This window comes from Cherax quadricarinatus, unplaced genomic scaffold (genome assembly GCF_038502225.1).
Source record: "Cherax quadricarinatus isolate ZL_2023a unplaced genomic scaffold, ASM3850222v1 Contig98, whole genome shotgun sequence".
Classification (NCBI taxonomy): Eukaryota; Metazoa; Arthropoda; class Malacostraca; order Decapoda; family Parastacidae; genus Cherax; species Cherax quadricarinatus.
This window is the reverse complement of record NW_027195124.1, coordinates 331,693-344,188: the sequence shown is the minus strand read 5'-3', so window position 1 is coordinate 344,188 and position 12,496 is coordinate 331,693. Positions and strand designations below refer to the sequence as shown.

General features: G+C 40.1%; 1 protein-coding gene across 1 annotated transcript in view; it reads left to right on the top strand.

Annotated features, from left to right (window-relative positions):
- The first annotated feature begins 286 nt into the window (after positions 1 to 286).
- Rtc1 (RNA terminal phosphate cyclase 1) overlaps positions 287 to 12,496 on the top strand; it is an 88,736-nt gene continuing 76,526 nt past the window's right edge. Inside the window, exons 1-2 of the mRNA XM_070080044.1 lie at positions 287 to 555; positions 11,373 to 11,523. Coding sequence (XP_069936145.1) covers positions 423 to 555; positions 11,373 to 11,523 — 284 coding nt within the window. The 5' untranslated portion in view covers positions 287 to 422. The remainder of the gene's footprint in view (positions 556 to 11,372; positions 11,524 to 12,496) is intronic.

Genomic DNA, 12,496 nt, shown 5'->3' with positions numbered 1-12,496 from the left:
CACAAACTAGTATTTAGTCACTTAGCCATAATACCAACTTACCTCATAATTTGTAATATTTTACAATTAAGAATAAAACTAAGTCTGCCCGAAATGCCTAGCCATGCTAAGCGTTCTAGTGGTACACTCTGTAATCACAATTTTACTACATGTAAACCACACAATAACCAAATTTCTGTAAACTCAGCATTGTAATCCTTATAGAGAATAAACTTTGAATTTGAATTTGAATTTGAAAGTCGGACCGAAACGTCGTCGTAAGCTTCTCTCTTTTATGTGCGGGTTATTTGTGTACAGCTTAAGTTGTCGGTGGCCTTTATAAACCCAACAACAACACGTGTTCTGAAGAAGGAGTTGCACGTATCCTGAAGAAACTACACGTATCCTGAAGAAACTGCACGTATCCTGCAGGAAAAAGGACAATGGAAGTAGGAGGCATTCTAACATATGAAGGCAGTAATTTCTTTCGTCAGAGGTTAATTCTGGCAACTTTAAGTGGGAAGCCAGTTAGAATTAGAAACATTAGAACTACATCTAGCGAACCTGGACTGAGAGGTTAGTAGTGTCCTTTGATGAGTTTCGTGAGTTTTCAGTGTGCTTGCCTGGTTAACCAGCCTGTTGCTGGCTAACATAGCCATCACAGCCTGTTTGATCCGGCACTTAATGGAGGTATGTATCTAATTTCCTATTGAAGACTTCTACATTTGTTCCAGCAGCGCTTCTCTTATCTTCTGGTGTCCTGGGGATGATCAAACAGCCTCAGTGGATATAGTTAAAATGTGGCCTTTCTTGAATTTTCTTGGGTTATTAACCCTCCAGGTTAATAATCTGAATAAAATCGTTTGTTTATTGAAGGATGTTCTTCCATGGAAATCAGACACTATTTTATATATCATGATATGCTCAGGCCATAGTCATCACTGTTAGTTATTTAGCAAACTGTTATCTGTCAGAGTGATTCAGTTTGAGGCCTGGCTAACCACTGTGACTATAAACAATGTAAACTGACGGTGGAGTTAGGTTAAGTTGCATTAGGTTACTTTAGGTTGGATTATGTTATGCTTAGTTAAGTTTCTTACCATTGCACATATAATTCTCCCTCTATTTAAAATCCATTCAATATTGTACAAGGATTTTAAATAGAGGGAGAATTATATATGCAATGGTAAGAAACTTAACTAATTGTACAAGGCAGCCATGTATACACGTAAGTAACCATTCTTACAGTATTCATTACCTTTGTAACTTCTAGAGTTCATTACCTTGTAATCTTGAGTTCATTACCTGTACCGTTCAGCATCAAAACTTTGGAGGGGGTCCCTTTTTGGCAAATCTAGTGGAGAGAAAGCTGGCAGGCCTACATGTAAGAGAATGGGTCTATAAGGGCTATGTGCGTAGTATAAAATCCTGCAGCACACAGTGCGTAATGAGAAAAAAAAAAACTTTGACCGTGTTTTTGGATTAAAACAGCGAATTTGCACTGTATTTTCATATGGTAGTTATTGTTGTATTCTAGTTTTCTTGGTCTCATTTTATAGAATGGAAGACATATTACAGAAATTGAGATGATTTTGACTGGTTTTACAATGAAAAGTACCTGAAATTGAGCTCAAAGTAGCAGAAATGTTCGATTTTACCAAAGTTCAAAAGTAAACAAATCATGCCAAGCGTCCAATACACATCAACTGGTGAGTCTAATATTCTTTCACAAGTGCGCTGATGTTATTTATGCCATTTCTACACAAATGCATTAGTCTGCATAACAGTAAATCTTATTTTTTTTGTAAGAATAAAAATTCAAAGTGGAAAGCCAAAGAAATATAAGAGGGGCCTGGGGATGTGACTAACGAACAGAGAACTTGTTATTTTAGTGCCAGGAATGTCTTTCTTGTTTATTCTGGACCCTATTCGGAAATTGGCATCTTTTGAAACTTGTGTGAAATTGGCAAAATTGCTAAATTCTGACCACTTATTGGATAGTTGAAATCGGTAAATGGATGATTTCTTGTACTCATTCGATAGACAAAATGGAGTTTTAGCGAAATGGTTATGATTTTTGTCTACTAGTACACTGGAATTGGCCGAAAATAAGGCTCAAAGTGGGCAAAATCGCCAATGCGTAAACATCGTTGAGACCACTAACTTTGCGAGAGCATAATTCCGTAAGTTTTCCATCAAATTTCATACTTTTGGTGTCAGTGTGATCGGGAAAAGATTCTCTATCTTTTCATAAGAAAAAATAATTTTATTTTTTTTTTTTGAAATTTGGCCGACCCTGAGAACAAGTCTCTGAGAGGACCTGTCGACCCCCAAAGGGTTAAATCCACCCACATCACCACTAGTTGCTGGCATTTTTTTAATTAAATTGTCATGCAACTTCCTAGCCTTTTCACATATGATCGCTTGAGAGATGCTATCTCCTGATATGTTTTTCCTTTATCCACACCAATAACAGTCTCTCAACATCTTCAAGTACTTGCAATCTCTGTTTTGAAAACAAACTTGCACCTTTTGCAAGAACAGCTTCCTTGATTGCCATTTTGTTGGCCAAGATAGTGCCAGCTCCGAGACACCCGCTCCACTTTCGTACTTTGCAATAATCTCTTTCTTCATTTCCATACTAATTCTCACCCTTTTTACCACAGGGTTGGCACTAGAAGCTTTCTTGGGGCCATGGTGACTTATTTTGCAGTTACAAGCACTAAAAACACTGTGATAATATGAAATGTACCGAATGTATGCGTAGATGCGACCGCACTGGCTGGCTTGTAAACACTGGCACACACGGGGGAGCTGAGGTACACTCAGGCCACACGTGGACGTGTACCGGACGAATCATGTTGGGCGAGTTTTTTATTATTAGCCAGGCCAAAATTTTTATGCTCAAACGCTTTGTTGGGTGAATTTAACGTTATGCGATGCGTTCGTTAGCTGAGGGTCCACTGTACTACATGCAGAATAAATACTACATGGTGAATAAATGACACTTACCTTTATTGAATTTGTAGTGATGAGTGATGAGATGGAAGGAGGGGAGATGGAGGTGTATTTTTTTGGAAGGGGAATCCCCTTCCATAAGGACTTCAGGTACCAAGTCCGTTTCCGGGATTACTTCCTTCTTTTTTTTAATGCCACTGGGAAAAACTTGAGAGTCACTGGACTTCTGTTACACCAAAAATCTTTCCACAGAGCTCTGTACCTCGCATTCTTTTAAGATTTTCCTAAAATGGGTGACAACATTGTCATTGTAAAAGTCACCAGCACTGCTTGCAATAGCTGTGTCAGGGTGATGTTCTTCCATAAAGGCTTGCACCTTTGTCCACATTGTACAAGTGTCCTTAATCATTGAAGAAGGCAACTTCTCCATCTCTCTCTCCCCTTGTGGTCTCTTGCTGTTGCAGATGGTCTTGCAGCTTATCAGTGGTTAGTTCTTCATTGTTGTCCTCCACCAACTCTTCTATATCCTCCCCACTAACATCCAACCCCATGGACTTCCCCAGTGACACAATAGATTCCACAGCTAGTACAGGCTCCTCAGGGTTAGCCCCAAACCCTTCAAAATTCCTCTTTTGTACACATTGTGGCCACAATTTCCTCCAAGCAGAGTTCAAAGTCCTGCAAGTCACTCCCTCCCAAGCCATACTTACAAGGTTTATGCAACTGAGGATACTAAAGTGATCTTTCCAAAACTCTCTTTGGGTCAGTTCAGTGTCTGAGGTCACTTCAAAGCACTTTTGAAGCACTGCTTTGGTGTACAGTTTTTTGAAATTTGAAATGACCTGCTAGTCCATGGGCTGAAGGAGAGGAGTGGTATTAAGAGGCAAAAACTTCACTTTGATGAAGCTCAACTCCCCCACAATTCGCTCTGGCAAGTCTGGAGGATGAGCAGGAGCATTGTCTAATACCAGGAGGCACTTGAGGTCCAATTTATTTTCCAGGAGGTAATTATTCACCGTGGGGCCAAACACATGATAGAACCAGTCATGGAAAATGTCCCTAGTGACCCATACCTTACTGTTTGCCCTCCACATCACACACAAATTAGCCTTGACAACACTTTTTCTTGAACACTCTGGGAGTTTCAGAGTGATACACGAGTAAAGGTTTCACTTTGCAATCCCCACTAGCATTACTACAAAACATTAGAGTTAGCCTGGCTTTCGTAGGCTTGTGTCCTGGCAGTGCTTTTTCCTCCTGTGTAATGTAGGTCCTGTTTGGCATTTTCTTCCAAAACAGGCCTGTTTCGTCACAATTAAACACTTATTGAGGTTTTAATTTTTCAGTGTCTATGTACTCCTTGAATTCCTGCACATATTTTTTAGCCACATTTTGGTCACAACTGGCAGCCTCACTATGCCTTATCACACTGCGTATGCCACTACGATTCTTAAATCTCTCAAACCAACCTTTGCTGGCCTTAAATTCACTAACATCACCACTAGTTCCAGGCATTTTTTTTAATTAAATCGTCATGCAACTGCCTTGCCTTTTCACATATGATTGACTGTGAAACACTATCTCCTGAAAATTGTTTGTCGTTGATCCACACCAATAACAGTCTCTCCATATCTTCGAGTATTTGTGATCTCTGTTTTGTAAGCATACTTGCACCTTTTGCAACAACAGCTTCCTTGATTGTCTTTCTGTTGGCCAGATAGTAGTGATGGTTGATTGGGGTTTGTTGTACATACTACCGGGCCAGGTCGGAGCCACGCACTCCACTTTCACACTTTGCGATTATCTCTTTCTTCAATTCGATTGTACATCTCACCCTTTTTACCACAGGGTTGGCACTAGAAGCTTTCTTGGGGCCCTTGGTGGCTTATTTAGCAGTTACAAGCACTAAAAACAATGGAATAATACAAAATGTATTGAATGTATGAGTGGAATCGTCTGCAGTGGCTTGTAAACAATGGCACACTAGCTGAAGGCAGGGCAGCTGAGGTGTGCTCAGGCTGGACGGACAGGTGGACGCGTTCGGGACGATTGTCCTTAACCGGGTTTTTCATTTTTGGCCGAGCCAACATTTTTACGCTAAAACTCATTGTTAGCCGATTTTATCGCTAGCCGATGTAATCGTTACCTGAGGGTTCGCTGTACTGTACTGTATTATACATCTTTAGGTTCATCTATCCTTTAGAAAAACCAAGAAAAATGACAATACTGCACTATATAGTGGACCCTCGCATAACGCTATTAATCCGTTCCTGAGAGCTCAATGTTAGACGAAATTATCGTTATGCGAATGAATTATTTTTATTATTTTTTTTTTTTATTATCACACTGGCCGATTCCCACCAAGGCAGGGTGGCCCGAAAAAGAAAAACTTTCACCATCATTCACTCCATCACTGTCTTGCCAGAAGGGTGCTTTACACTACAGTTCTTAAACTGCAACATTAACACCCCTCCTTCAGAGTGCAGGCACTGTACTTCCCATCTCCAGGACTCAAGTCTGGCCTGCCGGTTTCCCTGAACCCCTTCATAAATGTTACTTTGCTCACACTCCAACAGCACGTCAAGTATTAAAAACCATTTGTCTCCATTCACTCCTATCAAACACGCTCACGCATGCCTGCTGGAAGTCCAAGCCCCTCGCACACAAAACCTCCTTTACCCCCTCTCTCCAACCTTTCCTAGGCCGACCCCTACCCCGCCTTCCTTCCACTACAGACTGATACACTCTTGAAGTCATTCTGTTTCGCTCCATTCTCTCTACATGTCCGAACCACCTCAACAACCCTTCCTCAGCCCTCTGGACAACAGTTTTGGTAATCCCGCACCTCCTCATAACTTCCAAACTACGAATTCTCTGCATTATATTCACACCACACATTGCCCTCAGACATGACATCTCCACTGCCTCCAGCCTTCTCCTTGCTGCAACATTCATCACCCATGCTTCACACCCATATAAGAGCGTTGGTAAAACTATACATGTACTCTCATACATTCCCCTCTTTGCCTCCAAGGACAAAGTTCTTTGTCTCCACAGACTCCTAATTGCACCACTCACTCTTTTCCCCTCATCAATTCTATGATTCACCTCATCTTTCATAGACCCATCCGCTGACACGTCCACTCCCAAATATCTGAATACATTTACCTCCTCCATACTCTCTCCCTCCAATCTGATATTCAATCCTTCATCACCTAATCTTTTTGTTATCCTCATAACCTTACTCTTTCCTGTATTCACCTTTAATTTTCTTCTTTTGCACACCCTACCAAATTCATCCACCAATCTCTGCAGCTTCTCTTCAGAATCTCCCAAGAGCACAGTGTCATCAGCAAAGAGCAGCTGTGACAACTCCCACTTTGTGTGTGATTCTTTATCTTTTAACTCCACGCCTCTTGCCAAGACCCTCGCATTTACTTCTCTTACAACCCCATCTATAAATATATTAAACAACCACGGTGACATCACACATCCTTGTCTAAGGCCTACTTTTACTGGGAAATAATTTCCCTCTTTCCTACATACTCTAACTTGAGCCTCACTATCCTCGTAAAAACTCTTCACTGCTTTCAGTAACCTACCTCCTACACCATACACTTGCAACATCTGCCACATTGCCCCCCTATCCACCCTGTCATACGCCTTTTCCAAATCCATAAATGCCACAAAGACCTCTTTAGCCTTATCTAAATACTGTTCACTTATATGTTTCACTGTAAACACCTGGTCCACACACCCCCTACCTTTCCTAAAGCCTCCTTGTTCATCTGCTATCCTATTCTCCGTCTTACTCTTAATTCTTTCAATAATAACTCTACCATACACTTTACCAGGTATACTCAGAAGACTTATCCCCCTATAATTTTTGCACTCTCTTTTATCCCCTTTGCCTTTATACAAAGGAACTATACATGCTCTCTGCCAATCCCTAGGTACCTTACCCTCTTCCATACATTTATTAAATAATTGCACCAACCACTCCAAAACTATATCCCCACCTGCTTTTAACATTTCTATCTTTATCCCATCAATCCCGGCTGCCTTACCCCCTTTCATTTTACCTACTGCCTCACGAACTTCCCCCACACTCACAACTGGCTCTTCCTCACTCCTACAAGATGTTATTCCTCCTTGTCCTATACACGAAATCACAGCTTCCCTATCTTCATCAACATTTAACAATTCCTCAAAATATTCCCTCCATCTTCCCAATACCTCTAACTCTCCATTTAATAACTCTCCTCTCCTATTTTTAACTGGCAAATCCATTTGTTCTCTAGGCTTTCTTAACTTGTTAATCTCACTCCAAAACTTTTTTTTATTTTCAACAAAATTTGTTGATAACATCTCACCCACTCTCTCATTTGCTCTCTTTTTACATTGCTTCATCACTCTCTTAACCTCTCTCTTTTTCTCCATATACTCTTCCCTCCTTGCATCACTTCTACTTTGTAAAAACTTCTCATATGCTAACTTTTTCTCCCTTACTACTCTCTTTACATCATCATTCCACCAATCGCTCCTCTTCCCTCCCGCACCCACTTTCCTGTAACCACAAACTTCTGCTGAACACTCTAACACTACATTTTTAAACCTACCCCATACCTCTTCGACCCCATTGCCTATGCTCTCATTAGCCCATCTATCCTCCAATAGCTGTTTATATCTTACCCTAACTGCCTCCTCTTTTAGTTTATAAACCTTCACCTCTCTCTTCCCTGATGCTTCTATTCTCCTTGTATCCCATCTACCTTTGACTCTCAGTGTAGCTACAACTAGAAAGTGATCTGATATATCTGTGGCCCCTCTATAAACATGTACATCCTGAAGTCTACTCAACAGTCTTTTATCTACCAATACATAATCCAACAAACTACTGTCATTTCGCCCTACATCATATCTTGTATACTTATTTATCCTCTTTTTCTTAAAATATGTATTACCTATAACTAAACCCCTTTCTATACAAAGTTCAATCAAAGGGTCCCATTATCATTTACACCTGGCACCCCAAACTTACCTACCACACCCTCTCTAAAAGTTTCTCCTACTTTAGCATTCATGTCCCCTACCACAATTACTCTCTCACTTGGTTCAAAGGCTCCTATACATTCACTTAACATCTCCCAAAATCTCTCTCTCTCTCTCTGCATTCCTCTCTTCTCCAGGTGCATACACGCTTATTATAACCCACTTCTCGCATCCAACCTTTACTTTAATCCACATAATTCTTGAATTTACACATTCATATTCTCTTTTCTCCTTCCATAACTGATCATTCAACATTACTGCTACCCCTTCCTTTGCTCTAACTCTCTCAGATACTCCAGATTTAATCCCATTTATTTCCCCCCACTGAAACTCCCCTACCCCCTTCAGCTTTGTTTCGCTTAGGGCCAGGACATCCAACTTCTTTTCATTCATAACATCAGCAATCATCTGTTTCTTGTCATACGCACTACATCCACGCACATTTAAGCATCCCAGTTTTATGAAATTTCCCCATAAGAAATAATGGAAATCAAATTAATCCGTGCAAGACACCCCAAAGTATGAAAAAAAAAAATTTACCACATGAAATATTAATTTTAATACACACAAACTGAAGAAGACATGCACAGTTACATGGCACTTACCTTTATTGAAGATCTGGTGATGATTGATGGGATGGGAGGAGGGGAGAGTGTTGATGGTCTTAGTGTTTAGAAGGGGAATCCCCTTCCATTATGACTTGAGGTGTCAAATCCTTTTCTGGGGTTACTTCCCTTCTTCTTTTAATGCCACTAGGACCAGCTTCAGAGTCACTGGACTTCTGTCACACAACATATCTGTCCATAGAGGTCTGTACCTCTCATTCCTTTATGACTTTCCTAAAGTGTTTCACAACATTGTCAGTGTAATAGTCACCAGCATGGCTTGCAGTAGCTGTCTGAGGGTGATTTTCATCCATAAAGGTTTGCACTTTAAGCCACATTGCACAGATTTCCTTAATCTTTGAAGTAGGCAACTTCTTCAGTTTCTCTTTCCCCTCCTCTGAAGCAGTTTCCTCAGGTCTGGCCTCTTGCTGTTGAAGTTGATCTAGCAGCTCATCAGTGGTTAGTTCTTCATTGTCCTCCTCCACCAACTCTTCCATATCCTCCCCACTAACCTCCAACCCCAGGGACTTCCCCAATGCCACAATTGATTCCTTAACTGGCATACGCCTCTCAGGGTAAGCCTCAAATCCTTCAAAATCCCTTTTGTCTACACATTCTGGCCACAGGTTCTTCCAAGCAGAGTTCAAGGTCCTCTTAGTCACTCCCTCCCAAGCCTTACCTATAAGGTTTACACAATTGAGGATATTAAAGTGATCTCTCCAAAACTCTCTTAGAGTCAATTGAGTTTCTGAGGTCACTACAATGCACCTTTCAAACAGAGCTTTTGTGTACAGTTTTTTGAAGTTTGAAATGGCCTGCTGGTCCATGGGCTGCAGGAGAGGAGTGGTATTAGGAGGCAAAAACTTCACCTTAATGAAGCTCATGTCCCCACAAAGTCGCTCTGCCAAGTCTGTAGGATGACCAGGGGCATTGTCTAACACCAGGAGGCACTTAAGGTCTAATTTATTTTCAATTAGGTAATTTTTCACAGTGGGGGCAAATGCTTGGTGTAACCAGTCATAGAAAAAGTCCCTAGTGACCCATGCCTTACTGTTTGCCCTCCACAGCACACACAAATTAGCCTTGAGGATATTCTTTTGCCTGAACACTCTGGGAGTTTCAGAGTGATACACTAATAAAGGCTTCACTTTGCAATCACCACTAGCATTGGCACACATTAACAGAGTAAGCCTGTCTTTCATAGGCTTATGTCCTGGGAGTGCCTTTTCCTCCTCAGTAATGTAGGTCCTGCTTGGCATTTTCTTCCAAAACAGGCCTGTTTCGTCACAATTAAACACTTGTTCAGGTTTCAGTCCTTCACTGTCTATGTACTCCTTGAATTCCTGCACATATTTTTCAGCTGCTTTGTGGTCCGAACTGGCAGCCTCACCATGCCTTATCACACTATGTATGCCACTACGATTCTTAAATCTCTCAAACCAACCTTTGCTGGCCTTAAATTCACTCACATCATCACTAGTTGCAGGCATTTTTCTAATTAAATCCTGATGCAACTTGCTAGCCTTTTCACTTACGATCGCTTGAGAGATGCTATCTCCTGCTATCTGTTTTTCGTTTATCCACACCAATAATAGTCTCTCAACATCTTCTATCACTTGCGATTTCTGTTTCGAAAACAAAGTTGCACCTTTGGCAAGAACAGCTTCCTTGATTGCCGTTTTCTTGGACACAATAGTAGCGATGGTTTATTGGGGTTTACTATACAACCTGGCCAGCTCGGAGACATGTACTCCACTTTCATACTTAGCAATGATCTCTTTCTTCATCTCCATAGTAATTCTCACCCTTATTCCTGTAGGGTTGGCACTAGAAGCTTTCTTGGGGCCCATGGTCACTTATTTTGCAGGTAAAATCAATAAAAATGCTGTAATAATACGAAATGTTCCGATTGTATGCTTGGATGTTACCGCGGAGGCTGGCTTGTAAACAAAGCCACCGGCGGAACATGTGAGGCTGGCTCAGGCCGCACATAGACTCGTCTCAGACGAATCGCGTTGAGCAAGTTTTTTAGCGCTATGCGAGGCAAAATTTTAGCGATAAAATGTAACACTTGGTGGATTTAACGTTGTGATGCCAGCGTTAGGCGTGGGCCCACTGTACATTATTGTGCTGTGCTATACTTTTAACTCTTTTTCTATTCAAGTACATATACAGGTAATACTGTAGTTTATTCTTAGTATATCCAGTAGCTCATCAATACAGCAAATTGAGTCCGTTTTATTGTGATTTTGTCCATGTCCAGTAGTTAGTTGATTAAGCGGACTACATCTGCTTAATCAAAACTTTCAGTACAACACATTTTTTTTTTCTGAAGTGGACACCCTCTCTCCTTCAGAAATTAAAATGATCAACATTCCAGATTCAGTTATTACCAAATCTTCCAGTAGTGCTAGCTGGCTTTACCTCTAAGAATTAAATTTATAGCTTATTTTCCTTTAAAAGAGGTGCCATCATGTTGGCAAAGAGTTCTTTATCCAAGAAATTTCAGTACCCTTTTTTCCTTGGGTCAAATTAATTGCCTCACATTCCCCAGACACTGTATGACCCCTATGAGGTTATACATGGTACTGTATGAGTCTGTGGGTCATTCAGTGCCTGGGGATTACCATCAATAATATCAATAATCATTTTTTATTTTTTGATAATACCAGAGACTTCTCCATCCCTGATTGCTTACTTGGTAAAGTATGTGAGATTACAGACATTCAGTTGTCTAGGGATATGATAAGTACTTACATTTTCTTACAATCTTTCCAGAGCATGAAGCAAACTTTATTCGTCTTATTGATTGTATTAGCAATGGCAGCATCATTGAAGTAAATGAAACAGGGACAGCTGTACTGTACAAGCCTGGTGTATTAATTGGAGGCTGTTTGGATCATATATGCTCTAACCAGCGAGGGATAGGGTAAGTTACTAATCAGAATTTCACTCTTTTGTGTTGGCACACACATTACCGGATAAGCTTTTAACCCCTTCAGGGTCCAAGGCCCAAATCTGAAGTGGTGCCCCAGTGTGCAAGAATTTAAAAAAAAAAAATGTTATTTTTTCTTATGAAATGGTAGAGAATCTTTTTGTGAGGGTAATAAAACAAAAAGTACGAAATTTGATGGAAAATTGACGAAATTATGCTCACGCGAATTTTGATGTGTCAGCGATATTTACGAATCAGCGATTTTGCCGACTTTGACTCCCATTTTAGGCCAATTACATTATTCCAGTCAACCAAATTCTTAGCTATTTCACTAGTATTACTTATATTCTATCGATTGTGCACAAGAAATCGCCAAGTCAACTGTTTCAACTACAAATTAAAGTGATCTGAAATTGTTAATTTGGTCAATTTAACACAAAGTTCAAAATATTCCAATTTCAAAATAGGGTCCAGAATAAACAATGTAGGTATTCCTGGAACTAAACTAACATTTCCTCTTTTCATTAGTTACGTTTTGAGGCTTTACAAATAAATTCCATTTTGATTTTTTATTCACATAATAAATTTTTATTCACACCAAAAAATAGAAGATTTACTGTTATGCAATACTGTAATAATTGTATAAATATCATCACTATATTTGTGAATGCATATTAGACCCACCAGCTGGCGTGTATTAGACATGTGAGGTCGTTTGTTTACTCTTGAATATCGGCAAAAATTTAACATTTCTGCTACTTTGAGCTCAGTTTCAAGCCATTTCCAGTGCTAAAACCAATCAAAATCATCTCTATTTCTGTAATATGTCTTCCATTCTATCAAATGAGACCAAGAAATCGCAAATAGAACTATAAAAAACATACGAAAAAACACTGCAAAGTCGCTGTTTTAATCGAAAAATCATGATTTCAGTTTTTTCTCTCATTATACACAGTGTGTTGCAGGA